Raw genomic sequence first — 21,606 nt, 5'->3', positions numbered from 1 at the left:
AGAAGCAGCCAAGGGTGGGGTGAGGTGCGAGTTTCATCCAGAGGGAAATGGTGCGGAAGGCCTGCCTCCCCCAGTTCCACTGAGCTCTCCCTGAACCCTCTTCCTTCCCAGTCTTCCTCTCCTCGCCCCCTCCATCTCGCCCCCATACTAAGGTGGGTGAATTATATACAATTTACAAATTCTTTCACAGTTAATTGACTCCTTAAAACTGGAAGACGTCTAGGTCTTAGAGGTCATCTTGTCTTGCCTCCTGGCTGTTTTTTTTGGCCGCAGCCCAAGGCTTGTGGGATCTCAGTTCTCCCAAGGGGGATTGAACCCAGCGGGCCCCGAGTTCTAACCACTGGACCGCCAGGGAATTCCCATTGCCTCCTGATTCTTACAGAGGACGTGTCTGGGCCTGTGAGGGTATGAAAAACCCCAGAGGGCGGGGCTGTCTTGTCCAAAAGGTCAGGGTGGGTGGGGTGGTGGGCAATTTGGTGCAGCCAAGGGCAGAGAGAGAGTCAGAACATCAAGAAGCTAGCTGTTTCATTTCAGCATCTAAATTTTGCATAATTTTTGAAAATAAAGTTTTAGTTTACAGTTTTAAGTTTTAATTTGCAAGTAATACATACGGATGGCCGTAGGGCCCCTAAAATCGATCATCTGGCCGGTCCACGCCTGAGTCAGGGTCTCATAGGAGCGCCTTTCCTAATTCCATCCTTTTGCCGGGGGCTGGGAGCCTCCTGGGCGCTAGAAAGGGTTTCTGCTGGTTTGGGCCTCCGCTCTGGAGTGGCCTGTGACCATTAACTCCCTCACCCTCCGCCCCTAGCCCAGGGCGGGCGCCGGGTCACGTGGCAGCGGGAGGGTTTATCCCCGCGGCCTCCCGGAGCCCGGCGGGACTTCTGCTTCCCAAGCGCATGGCCGCGGCCCTCTTGATACTCGCGGCGATGCTGCTCCCCTGCTGGGGCGCGTTCCCTCAATTTAAAAAGGGGTCTACAAAGGTGAGCCAAGAGAGCTTTTGGAACCTTCCACTCTAGCAGAGGGCGGTGGTCGAGGTATCATCGTCTAGCCAGAAGGTGCCAGTTGGGTTTTGAGAGAGAAGAGGGGGATGGGGGGGAACCACCCCATATTGGCGATTTCTTCTCCGGCTGGAAGCTTGATAGGTTCCCAAAGGACTTCAAAGCCCTGCTTCACCTCCCTGGTGGCTCTGGAGGGGAAAGAAAGTGGCCTTATAACCAGCACCATCCCCTCCCTCCCAACACCCGCTCCCGGACACTCGGTCCTGCCCCCACCCCTTACCTACCTGCTCTAAGCGTCTACCCCTCTCCCTGACGTTCTAGGCACGACTCTTTCCTTCCCCGTCTTTCTCTCCACCCCATTCTCTGCCCACGCCCCACTAAAGTGTGATCTGGGAGTATTTTCTCCCCCCAACAAAGGTGACCCTTTGGGACCCACAGAGCTGAGGGAGGCCCCCAGGAGAGGAGAAGCAGAGGGAAAAGTACTAACCTGCCACCCTTCCTCTCCCCCTGCTCCTCTGAGTACTGCTGGAGGGGTGCGGGGGTGTGGTGGGAGGTGGGGTGACCATCTCAGGGCTTCTCTTTCTGGATCCCTGGGGCTTTGGCAATGTCAGGGACCCCCCGACCCCTACACACACACACACACACACATACGCTGCCAAAGAGCTGGTGACTTAGGGCGTGTCCCCACAGACGAACGGGGCTAGGTGTTCCCACCACTCGGAGTGCTACAGCGACTGCTGTCTCATCAACCTGGACCACGGTGGTGCCTTCTGTGTCCCTAGGGCCACAATAACCATGATGTGCTTGCCCCAGGTGAGACTCGGGTGGGGCAGCCCCTTCTGGTAGGTAGGGTGGGGATGGGTTAAAAAACCCATGTGGGGCGTCCCTGGTGGCGCAGTGGTTGAGGGTCTGCCTGCCGATGCAGGGGACACGGGTTCGTGACCCGGTCCGGGAAGATCCCACATGCCATGGAGCAGCTGGGCCCGTGAGCCATGGCCGCTGAGCCTGCACGTCCGGAGCCTGTGCTCCGCAGCGGGAGGGCCCACAGCAGTGAGAGCCCCGCGTACCGGAAAAAAAAACCAAAACAAACAAACAACCCATGTGGCTGCACCTGCTTTTTTTTACCCTTTCCTTGGAGCAGACTTTCCCCCTTCTCCACCTGGCAAACTCCTAATTGTCCTTCAGTACAACTCCAGCCACCTCCTCTGAGAAGACTTCCCTCCTTGGAGCTCTGACACCCTTGGGACCCAGACCCTCAGCAGAGCATGTATCTCCCTGACTTGCCTGCCTTCTGTCTGCCTCTGCCACTGGGCAGAGCTCTGCAAGGGAAGGATTAAGGCATATTCACTTTTGAACCCCTACCCACCCAGCTTAGTGCCTGCACACAGTGCTCAACAAATGTTTGTTGCATGAATGAATATCTCTACCCTAACATCACTGCAGCAAAGCGGGTGGGAGAAGACCTCCCAACCCATCCCTACCTCCCTGCCGCTATGACCTAATTTCTTGAGCGGAGCTGCCGTGGCAGGCCCACAGTTTTGGGATTGGACCTGAGTTTAAACCCTGGCTTTTCCAGCCCCTGTCTTTGTGACCTCAGACAGATCACTTCTGCTCTCTGAGCCTTAGTTTCCTCATCTGAAAAATGGGGTTAAAGTACCCACCCCACCACGTTGTTGGGAAGAGTATATGGTCATGGCCGTGACAGTGCTCAATGGAGCATGGTTGTTATTAGCTGGTGGAAATGCAGGGAGCAGAATGCATTGTACATCTTGTTCTTGCTCGCCTCTTCTCTGGCCCTGGGCCCAAATCTTTCTACGGAGGATGGGCTCAGCCTCCATCTCCCTGTCTGGGGAGCTGCCATTGCCCAGGGAGCCAGTCAGGCCGCTCCTGTGGCCTAACTCTACAGCTGAAGTGGCCAGAGGATCTTTTCATCATGGGCACTTGATCTACTTTATTTTGTCTAATCCTCAAAATAACAAATGGGGTTACTATTATTATCCCCATTTGACGGATGCAGAAACTAAGAAAAAGAAGCCTAAGGTCACAAAGTTATCAGCTGTAGAGCTGACAGAGCTCACATCTGTCTCACTCCATCACTTGTGCTCTTGCTTCTGCTCCCCAAGGAGTTTAAACCCCCTTCTTCCTTGCACCTTGGTAACTTTCAACTCTCTTACTCGTTTTCCGCAGACCAAGGGCGCCATCAACATCATATGCCCCTGCCAAGTAGGCTTAAGTTGCATACACAAGGATCCAGTCTGTACCCGCCGGTGCCATTTGATTTAGAGGAGGATGCAGGCTGGTCACTGCCACCCCTCCCTCCCTCTCCTCCTTGCGGGGAGGCGGGGGCCCATCTTGCTCAAAAGACATTAAAGTCACTTCCTGGCTCTGGCTTCTGTCTGCACTTCTTGGGAGAGGGAACTGGACAGGGATTGCTCCAGCCTGGGGGTAGCTGAAAGGGGAGACGGGAGGCATGATAGAGCTTCCCATGGGGTTTGGCCCTGTCTGGAGGCCTGGTGGCTTCAGGGCGGATCTGCGGGAGGGAACTGGGGGGTGGGGGTGAGAGGAGGCTGCATCCAGGAAGGATCAAGCCTTGGGAAGGAGGGCTATGTGGGAGGGGCACGGTTGAGGAATGTGCCTCGAGAGAGTATGTTGAGGTGTTCATGGATGGGTATGTGGTAGGGGGGACTGAGAGGGGGATCTGAATGCTTTTCAAGGGGAACATGAGGGTGGAGATCATTGAGAGAGTGTTTATGAGAACGCGTGTGAAGCATAAATGCAAAAATGTCCATGCCTATGGTGGGAAAGCAACCTGGTGCATTGATCTCTCCACACTCTCTAATATCATCAGTTCCATTTTATGGATAAAGAAACTAGCTCACACAACTCAATAACCAAAAAGCAAACAACCCAGTCGAAAAATGGGCAGAAGACCTAAATAGGCATTTCTCCAAAGAAGACATACAGATGGCCAACAGGCGCATGAAAAGATGCTCAACGTCACTAATTATTAGAGAAATGCAAATCAAAACTATAATGAGGGCCTCCCTGGTGGCGCAAGTGGTTGAGAGTCCGCCTGCCGATGCAGGGGATACGGGTTCGTGCCCCAGTCTGGGAGGATCCCATATGCCGCGGAGCGGCTGGGCCCGTGAGCCAGGGCCGCTGAGCCTGCGCGTCGGGAGCCTGCGCGTCCGGAGCCTGTGCTCCGCAACGGGGGAGGCCACAACAGTGAGAGGCCCGCATACCGCAAAAAAAAAAAAAAAAAAAAAAAAAAAAAAAAACTATAATGAGGTACCACCTCGTACGGGTCAGAATGGCCATCATTAAAAAGTCTACAAATAACAAATGCTGCAGAGGGTGTGGAGAAAATGGAACCCTCCTACACTGTTGGTGGGAATGTAAATTGGTGCAGCCACTATGGAAAACAGTATGGAGGTTCCTCAAAAAACTAAAAGTAGAGTTGCCATATGATCCTGCAATCCCACTCCTGGGCATTTATCTAGAGAAAACTATAATTTGAAAAGATACATGATGTTCACTGCAGCACTATTTACAATAGCCAAGACATGGAAAAAACCTAAATGTCCATGGACAGATGAATGGATAAAGAATATGTAGCACACGTATACAATGGAATACTACTCAGCCATAAAAAGAATGAAGTAATGCCATTTGCAGCAACATGGGTAGACCTAGAGATTATCATACTAAAGGAAGTAAGTCAGAAAGAGAAAGACAAATACCATATGATATCACTTATATGTGAAATATGTGAAATATAAAATATGACACAAATGAACTTATCTATGAAACAGAAACAGATTCACAGACATAGGGAACAGACTTGTGGTTGCCAAGGGGGGACAGTGGGTAAGGGATGGATTGGGATTTTGGGATAAGCAGATGCAAACTGTTATATATAGAATGGATAAACAACAAGGTCCTACTGTATAGCACAAGGAACTATAATCAATATCCTGTGATAAAACATAATGGAAAAGAATATGAAAAAAGAATGTATATATATGTATAACTGCATCACTTTGCTGTATGGTAGAAATTAACATTGTAAATCAACTATACTTCAATGAAATACATTTTAAAAAAATAAAGAAACTGAGGCTCAGAGAGCTACATGACTTGCCCAAGGTCTCACCATGGGTTATCACCATGGGGTATTTTCTGCTGCAGTTATCCAAAAAACCAACCCAAACTGGTCTAGATGCTGAGGGAATTCATTGGGGGTTGGAACTAGAAGTGCAGTAGCAGCCTGTCCTCAGGTCTGGCTGAATCCAGTAGCTCCATGGCCCTCAGGCTGGATTCCTTTCCAGTAGCTGCAAAAGTTCCAGGTGTCACATAATAATAACAGCTAAGATTTATTGAGCACTTATTATGTTCCAGACACTGAGCAAAGTGCTTTTTTATCTGTATCAACTCCTCTTATTCTCACAACAAAGTTATAGTAGGTACTATAAATATCCCTATTTTACAAATATGGTATTGAGGCTCAAAGTACGCTTCTCAAAGGTTCAGAGTAGGGGTGAGGCTGGGATTTGAATCCAGGCTGTCTTGCTCCACAGGGCAGGCTCTTAACCACAAATCCACCTTACATATGCAAATCATGCCTCCCAGAGAAAGGAAACATCTGTCTCAAAATTCTCAGCAAACATGCTAAGATTAGTTCTGATTGGATTTGTTTAGTCTGCATGCTCAACCCTGAATCAATCATTGTGGTGGAATTAGCCAATTGACTTAGCCTGGCTTATGTGCAAGGGTGCAAAGGTGGAGTCAGCCTCTCTGGGACTATTCCGATGGGGGTGGGTGCAGGTTTTACCTGGTGTCTCCCCAGCCAAGAGGTCACCAACACAGTCAGGACTCAGAACACCATCGCCTTTCCTGGCCAGATCCTGATGAAGATGCATGGTCTCAGCTCTGATGTCTGGACCCCCTCTCCTGGGTCAGACTGGAACACCGAGACTCTACCCCCAGTCCAGTCTGTCCTGGTGGTCACCTTGCCCTGGACCCACCCACCACTCCTCATTTGACATAACCACAGTGTAACTCAGAGATCCTTTGCCTCACGCAGAAATCAGAAATTGCTTTTTCTCCTATCTCATTATATCTCCGTCATTTCCCTCATGTCACCAAAGTACTTTTTAAAACAGTAATGACTGCCTAATTTTATTATATACGTGGACCCATATTTACTTAACTATTTCCCTATGAGTAGACAGTAAGATCATTTCCAAGTCCAAACCACCTATGTTCTTTAGGATACAACTTTACAGTTGCAGAAGCAAAAACCTACCCTAATGATGGCATAAGCAAGGTAGATGCTTTCTCTCTCATCTGGTAGTTGGGGGAGGCTGGCTGGAGGCTCATGCTGGGTGAGATTGTCCATGCCTCCACCTTCTTCCACCCTCTTGCTCAGCCATCTGCTGCTCTGTTTCCTTTTCTTTTTTTTTTTTCCCTTAATTTTTTACAGCGCGGCACACACAGAAACATCATATGTGTATAGCACCTTGGGGTAAGAGTAGAAGGGCCTTGGGGCCTTAAAGAGGCTCTCCTGAGGGCAGAAGGCATCCACATTTCCAGACACACTAGTCAGGAAGTTCTGCCCTAGGATGTCAAAGATGGTGCATCACCATAACTGCTGTGTCCACATTCCAGTTAGAAGAAAGGGGGTAGAGGGACAGTAAGTAGCTCAGTCTTCCTAAAAGGGCATCACCAAGAGGCCACAGGAATTGTTTTCACTTACATCTGATTGGGCAAAACTTAGTCACACGGCTGCAGATAGCTGCAAGGGAGACTGGGAAGTGTAGTTTTCATGTGGGCATCTGTGTGCCCAGCTAAAGCTTGGGGGGTTCTATTATTAAAGGACAAAAGGAGAATGTATAGTGGGAGCAATTCACTGCTATAAAACCTTTTATTATTATTTTAACAAGCCAGGGGAACTTGGCTCCCAGGACCTAGAGCTAACGATGTACTGGTAGGCAGTTCGAATTGGGTAGTTTGTTTTGTTGTTGTTGATTTGTATGTGTTTTTTTGTTTTTGTTTTTTTTTTTTTTACTGGAGTATAGCTGAGTTAAAATGTTGTGTTAGTTTCAGGTGTACAGCAAAATGAATCAGTTATACCTATACATATACATATATCCACTCTGTTTTAGATTCTTTTCCCATGCAGGCTATTACAGAGTATTGAGTAGAGTTCCCTGTGCTGTACAGTAGGTCCTTATTAGTTTATATGAGTTCTTTATATATCTTGGGCATTAACACCTTATTGGATATATCATTTGCAATATCTTCTCCCATTTGTTTATTTTTGCTTTTGTTTCCCTTTGCCTGAGGAATCACATTTAGAAATATACAGCTAAGACTGATGCAAAGACTTGCCCATGCTTAGGTAGGAAGACTCCCATTTTTGTTTTTTATTTTATTTTTTGCCATGCCAGGCAGCTTGCAGGATCTTAGTTCCCCAACCAGGGATTGAACCCGTGCCCCCTGCAGTGGAAGCTCAGAGCCCTAACCGTTGAACCGCCAGGGAATTCCCAAGGAAGTCTCCATTTTTGATGATTGGCCAATGACAGCTTTCAAGCTCTCACTCCCTTTTTGCCCCCCATCTAGGCCAGCCGATAAAAGCACCTGCTTCCTTCCTTGGTGCTGGTGAGAGGTGCAAACCACACAAACCCCAGCCTGCTCAGGCAACCCTCACCCTGGCCCAATCTCCTAGCCGCAGTAAAAGTCAAAGCCACCCGCCCCTTCATCCTTGCCACTCACACCTCCTTGCACCTGCGCTGCTGTCCCCAGAAAGTTTCATTATTCTAGTAATAAACATTTCCATATTGTCTGGGTATGTGTGGCATCATCCAGTCCAACATCCAAACCAATTTTGGGTAGGGGGTGATTTCACCCTCTGTGAGGAACCCAGAAAACCTGTGAGTTCTCCAATTCTCTTTCCCTGCGATGGCTGGGTGACAAGGTGAGGATCTATTGCTGGGAGGTGCCTGGATTGCTAAGTCACCACAGGGAGGACGGTGGCCCCGGAGAGAGTCCTGACTCACAGCAAGAAATCCACTTGTGTTCTGTTAAGCCTCTGTGATTCCTGGACGGTTTGTTCCCACAGCATTTCCTTACCTACTGTGACTAATATGTGTAAAAATGTCTCTTGCTGCTCTGCCCGCAGCATTATCACCCGCGCCCACTCCCAAGACTTAGGCACTTTGTTCTGATTATCCGCTGCCACAACCCACTCACCATTTGTGTTTTGTGCGTCCTGGGCTTGTAATTCTTGTGCTCACCAAGAAGGCCTACAGAAATGCGTTTTGGCGCACTGCATTTTCTCAAGAGAGGGAGTTACTGAAATTCTAATTGAAAGCCTCTGGAGGAAGGGAGTGGAAAGATAAAAACCAGAATCTAATCTTCTGTTACTTGATAGCTTTGTGACTTTGGGGAGGTTTGGCAGCTTCTCTGGGCCTTAGTCACCTCATCTGCAAAACAAATATTCACAATGCTGTTTGTTACTAATAATACACAATTGGATTGGATGAGAGAGTCTTTTGAGATCCTTCTAACTGAAGACTTTTTTTTTTTTTTTTAACTGAAGACTTCTAACTGTAAAGCTAATAACAGCTTCTATTTATTGGGTGCCTACTCAATGCAGAGCAAAATATCTACTATTTAATTTAAGCATTGCATCATCCCTGTGATGTACTCTTATTATGCCCCATCTTGCAGCAGGGGAAACTGAGGCTCAAAGAGGTTAAGAAGGCTGCCCAAGATCACACAGCCATGAGGCAGCAGAGCTGGGATTGAACCCAGATCTCGCCAGTGCCAGAGCCCAAGCACACAGACTAGATATTCTGCTGGCAGCAAGATGAGCACAGCAAATGGTCCAGGAAGCAGCAGCGGTTCTTGGGAAACATCAGCTTTATCCCCATTGCTTGCTACTCTGTCCCTTTGGTCTGGGAACTGGCACTGCGGGCGTCTCCCTGTCAACCCCAGGACTGGGCAATCACACCTCATTACCCACCCTCCAGGCCTCAGTCACATGGCACTCACGTTGCAGATGCAGGGTATTTAGCTGGACCTTAGAGGCACGGCCACCACCTCTGGTCCCTGATGTGGCGGCCGCGCTCCTGGTCCTCTTCTTCCTCCTCTCTTTTTTCTTGCTCCTCACTGGGGGCTCATTTTTCCAGGGAGAAGTCAAAAGTTTGGTAAGGAACGTAGAGGGCACACCATCTGCCACCATCCTAAGACTTTGTTTGGGGAGGGTGGGTGGGCAAAGAGGCTCATGTGGGTGAAAGCTGGAAGTGGGGGGCAGCAGGGAGTGCTGGGTGGAAGATGTTTGGGGGGACAAAGAAAGCGCACCGGAGTCATGGGAGCTGTGCCGGGGTGCTGCCGGGTGCCGTCACTGCAGAGGTGAACACAACACAGCACTCCCATCCCAGGCTCACTCACATCTGGTAAGAGAGACAGACATTCATTCCTCCACACGTTTTATTGAGCACCTACTATATGTAAGTGACTTTTCTAGGTGCTACTGATGGGGCTGTGAACAAGACACAAAACTCCTTGCCCTGGGAGAACTGACATTCTATTGTAGGAGGCAAATAAGTAAAATATTAATGTAATTCCAGGTGATCAACACCTGAGGACAAAGAAAGTAAGGAAGGGGCTTCAGGAGTTGTGGTGTGAGGAGAGGGTGCTCAGGGAAGACCTTACTGACAATGGGAGTTTAAGCAAAGACCTAAAGGGTGTGAGGTCTTTCCTAAAGGGAGCCAGGCAGGCAGTGGAAAGAGCAGTCCAGGTGGAGTAACAGTCAGGGCAAAGGTCTAGAGGAGGGACCTTGCCTGGCATATTCAAGGAATAGGAAAGAGGAGTGAGAGAGAATGGAAATACTAGGAGATGAGGTCAGAGAGATCAAAGGAACATTACAATATTCTCCTTTGTTCAGCACCTACCGTGTGTGAGGACTTTAGTCCTAGCATCTAAGAAATACAGCAGTGAACAAGAGAGCAAAAATCCCTGCCCTCCTGGAGTTGAGGGAGAGAGAGAAAAATTTAAAAACAAGATAAAGAAGATAATTTCAGAGAGTCAGATGTGTTGTGAACATGGTAAAGCCAGGTGATGGGACTGCTCTGGCTGGGTGTCCAGGAAGGCCGCAGCCAGGACGGGAGAGGCTCACAGGGCCTGGCGTGCTGAGCAGGGCAGGCAATTGTTGGTTTTGTTGCCAGCTGTACCTCCAGGGCCTGGACACAGTAGGTGCTCAGTATTTGCTTGTTGAAAGACTATTGAAAATGTCTGATGGAGGGATGATGGGTGACATCATAAGCCCCAGCACTGGGGGCCGTTGATGTGTGTGAGTGTGTGTGTGTTTGGGGGGGTGTAGGTGACAAGCTCAGCTGAAAGGGTAAGTCAGAGTTTGCAGGAGAGCAGCTTGTGCAGTGGCAGACAGGAAGGTCTGGCTCACCCTCGCGTGTACCAGAGGAGAGGTAACCTATTTTGGGGACACTAAGGGCAAACCTTCCAAAACTGTTTAGTTCCCTCTAGGCACAAGTCAGGTCCTGCAGGTGCCTTCTGTCCCCCGCCCCCAGCTGCAGAGATGCCCCGGGGCCCTGTCCAGAGACCGCCCAGCCCGGCGGGTGGAGGGGAAGTGAGGGCGCCGTGTGGGAGGAGGCAGGCGGGGGCCCGCGGTGGAGCCGTCTCCCCGCAGGACACTGGGGAGATTTGCTTTCCCAGGCAAGTGCACGAGTGGATGCTGCCGCCGGGCGGCAGAGAACTGCCAGTCGCACAGCTCCTTAAAGGGGTCCGAGGGTGGCACGTGTCACACGGAGGTGGGTGTCGGTGCCTGGGGGAGCTGAGGGGGAGGGACCCACGGAAGGTGGAGCCTGGGCACACCCAGAGGCCAGGGAAGCCCGGGGGGGCAGGGGGGCGGCGGAAATGACCCGGGAATTCTCTGCTGGGGAAGCCTTTGGACAGACCCAAGGTGGGTCCCCAATCCAGGGGCTTGGAATCCTGGATGGGGGGTCATGGGGCATGGCGATGCTTCTTTCTCTAATATGGGTTCCCTTTCTTCAGGGGTCATCTTAGCAAACCCTGAAAGTAGCACTGTAAATGGGTACAGTTAGGTCTGGCCCTCACCCTTTCTACCTCTGCCTTAACCACCGTCCTCCCAAGCCCCAGGAGTTCTGCCGTGGCCTCCTGGGGGGAGGTGGGCTGAGGCAGCCTCTGAACTGAGTGTGCAGGAGAGGGGAGTTGACTTACCTAAGAAAGGATTTAAGGAGCTGAGATGGGCCTCCCTTTCAGTGTTCATCCACTTAGGACTGGCAGATGGGTTAACAAGGGAAAGGTGATGCCAGGGATGGAGTGAAAAGAACACTTAGCAACCCTAGGGGTCAGCCTGGAGGAGGTGACCAGAGGCTCTGAGCAGCTGGGTGTGGAGGTCTTTATGCCCAGGCTCCTCTGTTGTGCACAAGCAGATGGGCCCCAGAGCTGGGCTGTGGTGAAAGTGGGGGCTGGCCCTCGGGGCTGAGGGCACAGCAACCCCCAAGCTCGAGGTCAAAGTCTCGCCTTTCCCAGACGTTCCTCAGCCTGTATAACGAATGTCCCTGCCAGCAGGGCCTGACTTGTATATTTCCGAAGAATGAGAAATCGTTTAAAATCATCTACGGCCATTGTAAGAAAATTGAAAAAATAAGAAGCCAGCTAAGAAAACTTTCTTTTAATGATCTCTCTTCCTTGCCTCCCCCCACTTCTCCTCCACCTACTCCTGTGCCTACCCAGAACTGTGTGTTCCTGTCCCTGGTCCCCAGAGCCTCCCCCAACAGGGGAGGGACAAGGAAGGAGGGGTGATGCACAATCATTGCAATAAAGAACTTTCAATGTTTGCTGGCAGCCATTGCCCCCCTTTCTTGCTGAACCCCAATATTTTTGGGGCAGTAATGTGCCCAGCCCTGGAGAGGGATCATAATTAGTCTAAGCCAGTCATGGCAATCCCATTCCCTTTGCTTTCCCAGCCTCTCTTGCAGCTAGAGGTGGTCAGGTGACCCACTTGTAGCCATGGAGATGTGGAGACGTCAGCCTGGAGGTGTTAGGGCAAGATAAGAAGGTGCCCCAGGAGAAGCACTCTGCCCTCACGCCCTCCCCAACCCAGCCTCTACCCAAGGCTTCCTAGCACATGGTGAGAGGATCTGACGTTAGGAGCTGCTGTGAAGGCATTTGCTGAGAGGAGGTGAAGAGAACTGCAGGTCTGCCAGCACCCAAACAAATGCCAGCACTTCCATCTCTAGACTTCTTCATGCCTGAGAAATAGTGGGTTGGCCAAAAAGTGCGTTCGGATTTTTTTCTGTAAGATGTTATGGAAAACCCAGAATTAATTTTTGGCCAACCCAACATATGCCCCCTTTGTTTAAGTTGTAATTACTTGGGTTTTTGTTGTTGTTGTTGTTACTTACAGCTGAATCCAGTCTTAACTCATACACCTAATGGTTACTCTAAGGATTCATTATCCCAGAACTACAGAATCCTGGGGCTGGGAGAGCATCTCAATTTCATTATCACTCTCCCTCATTTATGTGAATCTCCTCTCCAGCATCCCCACTGAGGGGTCAGTGACCCTCCACTTGCACATCTCAGTGACCGGCACCTCAGGACTGCCTAAGGAAACCCAGGTTTGATGGCTCCAGGGAGTATAAAATTTTTATATTAAGTCAAAACTAAATTCCTTACAATTCCACCCACCTGTCTTAGTATGCATAATTGGGAAAGAACAGGGAATTGTAGAAAGCGTTGGAGGTGGAGTTGGATGGGTTTAGTGGCAACTTTTTCTAATTACATGACATTGGGCAAGTTACTTAACCTCTCTGATCCTTAGTTTCTTTTATCTATAAAGTGGAGGCAATGAATTCTCCTTCCCAAGGTCATTGTGAGAATTTGCTAGCACAGAGTAAGCTTATAGCAATTGTTTGTGGTCTGACCCCTTAACACACAGATTGTATCAGCTAGCTGTCACATCTGAAAGTTTGGCCCAGAAAAGAGGTGAGAGCCCAGGAGAGGGGACTGGTAAGTTTTGATGCAGGGCAAAGAATTTGGGCCATTATAACTCCCCACCAGAGATGTGTGTGTGTGTGCGCCTATCTGCTTGAGAACTTGAGGGGCAATGAGGGCCTCCCAGGGAGGTGTGATTGTTCCTCAGAAATGGAAACATAGGTCTTCCCTGGTGGTGCAGTGGTTAAGAATCCGCCTGCCAATGCAGGGGACACGGGTTTGAGCCCTGGTCCGGGAAGATCCCACATGCCATGGAGCAACTGAGCCCGTGCACCACAACTACTGAGCCTGTGCTCTGGAACCCACGAGCCACAACTACTGAGCCTGCGTGCCACAACTACTGAAGCCCACGCACCTAGAGCCCGTGCTCCTCAATAAGAAGCCACCGCAATGAGAAGCCCACGCACCGCAACGGAGAGTAGCCCCCGCTCGCCGCAACTAGAGAAAGCCCTCATGCAGCAACGAAGACCCAACGCAGCCCAAACTAAAATAAATTAAATAAATTTTTTAAAAAAGAAGAAAAAATGGAAACATTCCCAGCCTGGCTGGGCCTGTTGCACAACCTTGTCTCCAGTCTGTCAGCCTCATCCTGCCTGGCCCCAGACCCATTCCTCCTGCTCGGAGGACACCTGCCCTGATGGGGCGAAAAGCTTGACGTAACATCAAGGAAGACGCTGATTAAGCAAGAACATCCAGGAGCCTGGGGAAGGTTTGCAAGAGGGGCTTTAATTGCCAAGGATCCAATTAGAAGATGGAGGTGCTGGTCTAGGGGCGGCCAGCCAGGGAGAGGTGGTGGAGGACGAGTGCCCTGTTACGTGCCAGCCTGGGTGAGTGTCCTCACTTTCTGGAGCTGCCAGCATCGAGGCAGACGCCAAAGTTGGTGTTGGTGATGGAGCCCACGATGGTCTTGTCCACCTCACAGGTCAGACCATGCTCACAGGGACACTTGTAGTAAGTCCCATAGAGGGTCTGCAGAGACAAGGAGCCAGTGGAGTCACAGGCTGTGGGAGTCACTTTGGGCATCGTCTGCCCTGCCTGACTCGTCTGTCTTTTCAGATGGTGCTTCTCCTGACTGCCTCCCCAGGGGGCGCTGTGGGCCTGGAGGACTTGAGTTCTGGTCTCTGCCGTGTGGCTCACTTGCTCTTACTAACGTGCTCTCTCTGGGAAGCCTCTAGGTACCCATCCATGAAACAGGGATAACAGATGGCTGCCCCACCCATCTCACTGGTCCGTGGTGAGGGTCAAGAGAGGTGATGGGATGGGAAAGGGCTTTGAAGCCTGCTGACCTCCCTCTCATCTCCTCAACGTTCCGTGTCCATATGGAGCCCCCTCCCTGATCCCCCCCGCCCCCGCCCCCCAAGCCTCGAGGGCCCTCCACCTCGGAGCTGTCCTCCCCGTCGCCACCCCGCCCCCGGCACTCCGCACTCACAAAGGCGGAGCACTCGCTGCTCTCTCTGGCCTTGGGTGCGCAGCGGGACAGGCTCAGGCCGGAATCGCGGTGGCAGCACTTGCTCTTGCACTGGACACTGTTCAGGCAGAGTTCGCCCTCTTCCTGCCAGGGGCAGCCCGTCAGCCCAGGCCCCCCTCCGTTTAATCCCTTCTCCACCCAGAGCCCCACCTCGCCACACACTATCCGGTTGGGGGAGGCATGTGTGAAGGAATCCAGCCCCTGGGGCTGGCGGCCTCTCCTCCCACCCCGACCCCCCATCCACCCACGTGAGAAGCGGGCAGTGTGGTGCCGGAGAAGCAGCCCCAGGCGGGGGACAGGACACCTGGCTTCTAGAACTGGCTGTGCTACCAACTCCCTGGGTGACCCTGGGCAAGTCACTGGTCCACCCTATGCCTCAGAGTTCCCATCTGGAGTGGCCACCTGTGGCCCGCAAGCAGGGTCTCCAAACCTTTCTGGGTCCCCCAATCCCTCGAGGAGCCTGTGAAGGTTGAGTACCCTCTCTCCCTGGAAAACTCCTCCCTCCCTCCCCCCCATAGACCCTTACAAATAATCTCAGGGGCATCCCGGACCCTCCGAGTCCATGCAGGGCCCTGAGTTAAGAACCTGTGAACTGAGTTCTTAACCCAAAGGGCTTTCGCAATTGTGCCCTTGGTGGAGAGGCAGCGTGGGCAGTGGTGAGAGCCTGGCTCTGGAGCCTGCCAGCCCGGGCGCCAACCCCTGCTCAAGACTTTCCAGCTGTGTGACCTCAGGCAGGTGACTGAACCTTCCCCTGTGTCAGCTTTCCATTTGGAAGTGGGGTTGATCAGAATAGTACCTATCTCACGTGGCTCTTATGAGGACTAAATAAGGAAGTATTCCTGAGGCATTTGGAGCTGGTCTGGTCAGGCTAGGTCAGAAGCTAGAATCACTGGGGAAGCTTTTTAAACTACTGAACCTCCTGAGCCAGAGTTTCCGGGCCAGGAGCCCAGGGCTCTGGATTTTTTTTTTTTTTTTTTTTTTTTGGCTGCACCATGGCTTGCAGGATCTTAGTTCCCCGACCAGGGATTGAACCGTGGCAGTGAAAGCGCTGAGTCCTAACCACTGGACTGCAAGGGAATTCGGCTCTGGATTTTTATAAAGTGCCCTCAGCCAGGTTGAACCGCTGCTCTGAGCATGCTCCATGCTGATCAGCCTTCTCTGGGGCCCCTGCGGAAGGGGCGTGGGACAGGAATGGGCAGTAAAGGAAGAGACGCCTTACCTCCCAGCCCTTGGGTAGCCCCACGTGGGGACAACTTGACCCACCCAGAGGTCAAATCCAAGCTTAAAAAGAATTCCCACCTCGGGGTTCAGATGACTCCTGCCCTGAAGACCCTCTTACCAGGTTGATAATGATTCCCCGGGGGTCGGGGACCGCATAGGCTACCGCGAGGGCGAGGAGCAGGAGGACGAGGACCTTCTCCATGATGAGTGGGCACAGCTGGCGTAGGTAGTGGCCGGCAGCTCAGGTCAGGTGGCAAAAGACAGAGCCAGAGGTGTTGGTGGGGCTATAAAAGGGGCCTCATCCGCACGTGACCCACCTTCCCAGTCCCGCAGCGCCTGCCGTGGGCAGAGACCCAGCTGTGGCCAATCTGCTGGGGTGGGTCCTGATAAGGTAGCTGGGCACCACCTGGCACCTGGTGCCTTTGTGTGTGTGTGTGTGTGTGTGTGCGTGTGAGTGTGCGTGTGTTGGGCAGGGGGTGCTGATACGGCAGCATTTTAAGAGTGGGAACTCTGGGACACTTTTACCTGTACGAGTTATTAGCTGGGCAAGTTATCTGTTCTGAATCTGTCCCCTTATCTGTCAACCGATAAGAGGTGTGAGAGCTGAGTGAATTAACATATGTTGTATACATAACACACATAGCCTGGGACAGGGCTCGCATGTGAGCAGTACACATTAGCTGCCATCACTGCTGTATTCACCTCTGGCGCCCTGAGCTCCGTGGCAGGGCTGGGACTAGGGTGAGGCAAGTGAGACACCTAGAGTGTGAGCACGTCCTTAAATTTTGCGTCCTAGACACCTCTCTTGCCTCACCCCAGTCTGGGCCCTGCTTTTGACCTCACCCAAACCCAGGTATGTGGCAGTATCAGACTCGTGTGAGGAGGGGGCCCAGTTTCCCCACCCTCAACCTTCCCAAGCCCCCTCGGGGATTTTCAGGCAGGGCCGGGGCCCTGGGCTGACCAGCCCTGCGACCCCTGGCCGAGGGGTGTGTGTTCTCACTCCAGGTGTACCGCCCTCCCACCCTCCCACCGGGGGTGCCAGCAGGAGTGATTTAGGGGCCCTTAGGAAGTCCTCCTCCAGCGACTCTCTCCCGTTCCTTTCCACTTCATTTAACATGTGCAATTCCAGCATTAAAGACTCACCACTTTAGTTAAGGCTCCACTCACCCTGTCCCCTACCCCAGGCCACATGTGAGCCTGAGCAGTCGTTAGTCCTGGCTGAGGATGAGGAGGGTCTCGTGAGCCTCTGACGGCCTGGGCTGAAGGCTGGGAAGGGCACAGCTGCCTGAGTGTGCTCAGGTGTGGTACCAGAGCAGTTTTCCCTGAAGGACTGTTCATTGTAGCAAAGCACCCCTTCCCTAACCCAGAGGTGGAAGACGGCCCTGCTGGGGAGGCCCCAGACTGGGTTGCCTTTATCCTGACTTCAAAACTCACCATAACTAGCTACATGACCTTGGACAAGTTATTTAAATTTGTAATCTTCGTGAGCCTCAGTTTTTTTTTTTTTTTTTTTTGCGGTGCGCGGGCCTCTCACTGTTGTGGCCTCTCCCGTTGCGGAGCACAGGCTCCGGACGCGCAGGCTCAGCCGCCATGACTCACGGACCCAGCCGCTCCGCGCCATGTGGGATCCTCCCGGACCAGGGCACAAACCCGTGTCCCCTGCATCGGCAGGCGGACTCTCAACCACTGCGCCACCAGGGAAGCCCGAGCCTCAGTTTTTTTTATCGAGGCAAAGAGGTTGATAGCTCTTAGTAAAATGAGGATTGAGTAAGACAGTGTATGTGAAACCCCATAGAAGTGCCTGGCACATAGTAGGTGCTCAGCCCGTGTAGCCACCCCCTGTCACTCCCCCTTACAGCACTGAGGGTGGCGTAGAGAGGAGCAGCTGGAGGAACCAGCCAGGAGACCCTCAAAATGAGAGAAACCCACCCAATTCCGGAGACATGGAAATGTCATTGATTAAAGGAACACTATCTTCTCTTATTTTTATGGAACTCAGTGTTTAAAACTACTTTTCCCCATGAGCTCATCCTGACCCCTCCTTCTCTCCCCACCCTTCCGTTCCCTTCTCACAAGTCAAGACTAGGGGGCCTGGGAAGAAACTGGAACCGAGGAGCTGTTTCTATCTGTGATTGAAGCTATGAAACTGCATCAGTCCTAGTATTGCCAGCAGCTCATGGCCACCTTCCCAGAGGAGAAAGAATGGAGATTTTTCCATTACAAATGAAGAATATAGCAAAGAGAACTTTGGCAATGTTTGTGCTTCCAAAATGTAAGCAAGAAGTAATTAAGGACTTTTTGGACCAAAACCTCATACGGTCTAACCACCCTTTCTCCAATGTAAAGAGTGTTTTGCTTTGGGTTTTTCCCCCTCAAAAAAGAACAGATTTTACTGTATGTAATGTAGATACTGCACCTCAATTAAAAAACAAACAGGGACTTCCCTGGCGGTCCAGTGGTTAAGGCTCCGCGCTTCCACAGCAGGGGGGATGGGTTCCATCCCTGGTCTGGGTACTAAGATCCCGCAAGCCACGTGGCACGGCCAAAACAAACAAACAAACAAATAAAAGGGGGCAAAATTCTCCCTGGTCAAGTCCTACCACCTGGGATGGTGGGGGATGGGTGTCGTCATGCCTCCTGGTAAGTGGGGTTGGGCCACAGTGGCTGTAGACCCAGAGATGTGGCAAACTCCTCTTGGGTGTCACCCAGTCTTCGTTCACCAAGATCCACCCCAGATACACAAGGACGGGCCTCTGGCAGCCATGTTAGTAAATGAGACTGTCTTTGCACCCCACCACCGGACAGACTAGACAAGGAATGGACATCTGACCCAAGGCGCTCTCCTGGGATGTAGGCTTGTGCCCACCAGCTGGCCTTCAAGCTGATCTGAAACATGGAACTAGGAAAGCCCAGGAAGGCAGTTTTCTGACGTGCTGATGAAGACACGGAGAAAGCTGGACTGCAGAGGGGAGGAAGAATGGATTCACCATTTGGGAAGAAACAGCATCAGCTGTGCCCTGACTTGCTCATGGATTTCCAGGTCCTGGTTACACATACTTGTGCACACACACACACACACACACATACACACAGACACACACCCCCTTCCCATGGCTGCTGCATTCTTGCCCCTATGGGACCTGAAACTCCCCTATAACACATTCCCTTTACATAAGCCACAAACAAAGACAGCGCAGTTCTGGGAAGGGGCTCACAGCTCTGGATTAAGGTCAGATGTGCAACAGCCCTGGAGTCAGCTTGGAGAGCAGACAGGGAATCCACTCAAGATTCAGATTCCCAATCAATAGACTCAGGTTGACTTAGTTTGGGTCCTCCAGACCCCTACTCATGATCTGCACTGGGCAGAGCCCTGAGGAGGATGGAAAGGGGAGGGGCAGTTCTCCAAATAGAGAGTGAGTTTTTGTTACCAAAGAAAGGGGAAGGATTTTGGGCAAACAAGAACAATAGACACTCGTGGCTGCCTAGTTCATAGATAATCTTTCTTTCCCAAGAAGCAGGCTCAAATTATAACTGGGATGTGCAATAATTTTAGCTTTTAAACGTACATTGACCATACAGTATCCATTTTATTTAGGTGAGGGTAGGAAATGAGACATTCAGTGACTTTCAGGTTACCAGTCTTTAATTCAATACTCAGCCTTTAGGGTTCCCCTCACCACCCCATTCTCCTGACCAAGACTGGACTGAGTGTGGAGTGAAGCTTATGTGACTTCAGGAATTAGGGGAAGGGGTCCTTTTGATCCTCTGGGCCCTCAATGGCTGTTGTGAAGATGTCCCTTGTCCCACCTCAGCCTTCTGGTCCTGCTGAAATTTGTGCTCTGTTCTCTTAGCATGGCCCCTCCCTTCACTGGTCAACAAACACATGAACTCTTTTCTTCCCATATTTATAATCCTCACTCCTTGCTAGTGTTCCCTTCAAACACATCATAACCATCCTCTGAAAAAAGCTAGGGAGACGGCCCAATGTGTCATCAGTCATTACTCCAGCGCTAGGTCCAGGACGTCTGTGTTATGTCACCCCTCTTTTAGTTTGGTCACAATCACATCTCAATATTCTACAGCTCAGGGACTAAATATTAAAGTTAGACATCATCAAAGAAGAGAGACTTAGTAGGGTATATAAATATATACATGACACATCAAAATTGAAAATCTGGGTAGACACTAGAGTCCTCCTTTTTTTTTTTTTAATTGTTGGCTGCACAGCACGGCATGCGGTATCTTAGTTCCCCAACCAGGGATGGAACCCATGCCCCCTGCAGTGGAAGCATGGAGTCTTAATCACTGGACCGCCAGGGAAGTCTCTAGAGTCCTCCTTTCTTCAGGCACCACGTGGCTGTAGACAGTGCTTGTGACTTTCATCCTCCATCTCCCATCCTGTTCCTTTTGCTCTCAGCCAGCATCTCCACTGATCAGGGTTCTTTATGCTGTACAGTGACCCAGACCTTCTAGCCATGAGATATCTGGGCCCTTGATGGGCCTGCCCCTGTGTTGGGTTACTGAAGCCTTCATTAACTTGTTTCTTCCTTCCATTAATTTTTTATACTGGACACGGCAGTAATAGGAGGCAGCCCATGCATATGTTCTACGCATACCTCTCCGTTCCCTTTGTGTAACAGCACACTCTCTCCCCTGGACAGTCAGGATTTGGTACCCTACCAACATGAGTAACCCCCCTTTTAAAAAATTAAAGTATAATTGACACAGAAAATCCACCCTTTATAGTATATAGTTCCATGAGTTTTGACAAACGCATACATCATGGAAACAACACCCCAACCAAGATACAGAACACTTCTATCACCTAAAAAAAAGGTTCCCTTGTATGATTCCTTTATAATCAACCCCACCACCAGATCCTGGCAACCACAAATCTCTTTTATTTCCCTGTAGTTTTGCCTTTTCTATATGTAATATAGATGAAATCACACAGTTTGTATATATTTCTCTTGGGGGGTGGTGTCTCGCTTCTTTTACTTAACACCTTTGAGATTCAGGCATGCTGTTGCAGGTTTCAGTAGCTACTTACTTTTTATTGCTGAATAGTAGTCCATTGTCTGGGTGGAAGTCCATTGTCTGGAAGTAGTCCATTGTCATTTCCCACCTGAAAGACATTTGGTTTATTTCTGAAAAGTTTTGGGCAATTATGGATAAAGCTGCTACACATATTCATGTTTTTTTGTGTGTGTGAACACAAGTTTTCATTTCTCTGAGACAAATACCCAGGAGTGAAACGGCTGAGTCTCATGGCAAATGTTTGTTCCCATTTCTAAGAGATGTCAAACTGTTTTCCAAAGTGGCTGAACAAATATGCATTCCCACCAGCAACATACAAAAGTTCCAGTTGCTCTACATCCTTGCCAGTACTTGACATTGTCAGTTTTGGGGGGGTTTGTTTTTAATTGAGCCTTTCTCACTGGTGTATAATGGTATGTGTGGTTTAATTTGCATTTGCCTACTGACTAATGATGTTGAGTGTTTTTTCATGTGCTTAATTTCCATCCACATATCTTCTTTGAAAGAAGTATTTGTGTGCATCTTTTGCCATCCAATCTTTAATTGGGTTGTTTGTTTTCTTATTATTGAGTTTTGAGAGTTATAGATGTCATACTAGGAGCTCAAAGTTTGTTGATATTGTTGGGGGCCAGTAGTGACTGGCTGTATTGGCTTTGATGGAAGATTCATCCACAGTCTCCATCTGTCCCACCGTGGACACATTGTTAGGGGTCTTTGAGCCAGTGCAGGGTGGGATTGGAATGGGGGTGCTGAGGAAGGAGGCTGGCTAGCATTCACAGAGTGAATCATCCTGTTTAACTGATGTTAAAGGACTCTGTAGTAGCAGGCCTCTGGAGTACA

The 21,606-nt window shown here is 50.5% G+C and overlaps 3 protein-coding genes across 4 annotated transcripts; 2 read left to right on the top strand and 1 right to left on the bottom strand.

Annotated features, from left to right (window-relative positions):
* Positions 1-896: 896 nt before the first annotated feature.
* On the top strand, positions 897-3,281 carry CLPSL2 (colipase like 2). The gene is made up of 3 exons (XM_060111454.1): positions 897-980; positions 1,689-1,811; positions 3,186-3,281. The coding sequence occupies exons 1-3, from the start codon at positions 897-899 to the stop codon at positions 3,279-3,281; spliced, it is 303 nt and encodes a 100-aa protein (XP_059967437.1).
* Positions 3,282-9,335: 6,054 nt separating this feature from the next.
* On the top strand, positions 9,336-11,865 carry CLPSL1 (colipase like 1). Its single transcript, XM_060111453.1, is given in 5 exon segments — positions 9,336-9,457; positions 10,589-10,647; positions 10,734-10,828; positions 11,574-11,743; positions 11,745-11,865. Coding segments are annotated over 5 exon segments (567 nt in total).
* Positions 11,866-13,877: 2,012 nt separating this feature from the next.
* CLPS (colipase) lies at positions 13,878-15,931 on the bottom strand. 2 transcript variants are annotated; one of them, XM_060111143.1, is made up of 3 exons: positions 15,848-15,931; positions 14,470-14,592; positions 13,878-14,009 (listed from the first exon to the last, which is right to left on the bottom strand). In XM_060111143.1, the coding sequence occupies exons 1-3, from the start codon at positions 15,929-15,931 to the stop codon at positions 13,878-13,880; spliced, it is 339 nt and encodes a 112-aa protein (XP_059967126.1). The 2 variants fall into 2 exon arrangements, with proteins under 2 accessions (XP_059967126.1, XP_059967127.1); XM_060111144.1 differs by lacking the exon at positions 14,470-14,592.
* Between the last annotated feature and the right edge of the window lie 5,675 nt (positions 15,932-21,606).

Source organism: Mesoplodon densirostris, chromosome 10, assembly GCF_025265405.1.
Source record: "Mesoplodon densirostris isolate mMesDen1 chromosome 10, mMesDen1 primary haplotype, whole genome shotgun sequence".
In the NCBI taxonomy this organism is placed as follows: domain Eukaryota; kingdom Metazoa; phylum Chordata; class Mammalia; order Artiodactyla; family Ziphiidae; genus Mesoplodon; species Mesoplodon densirostris.
This window is presented reverse-complemented; position numbering and strand designations above follow the sequence as displayed.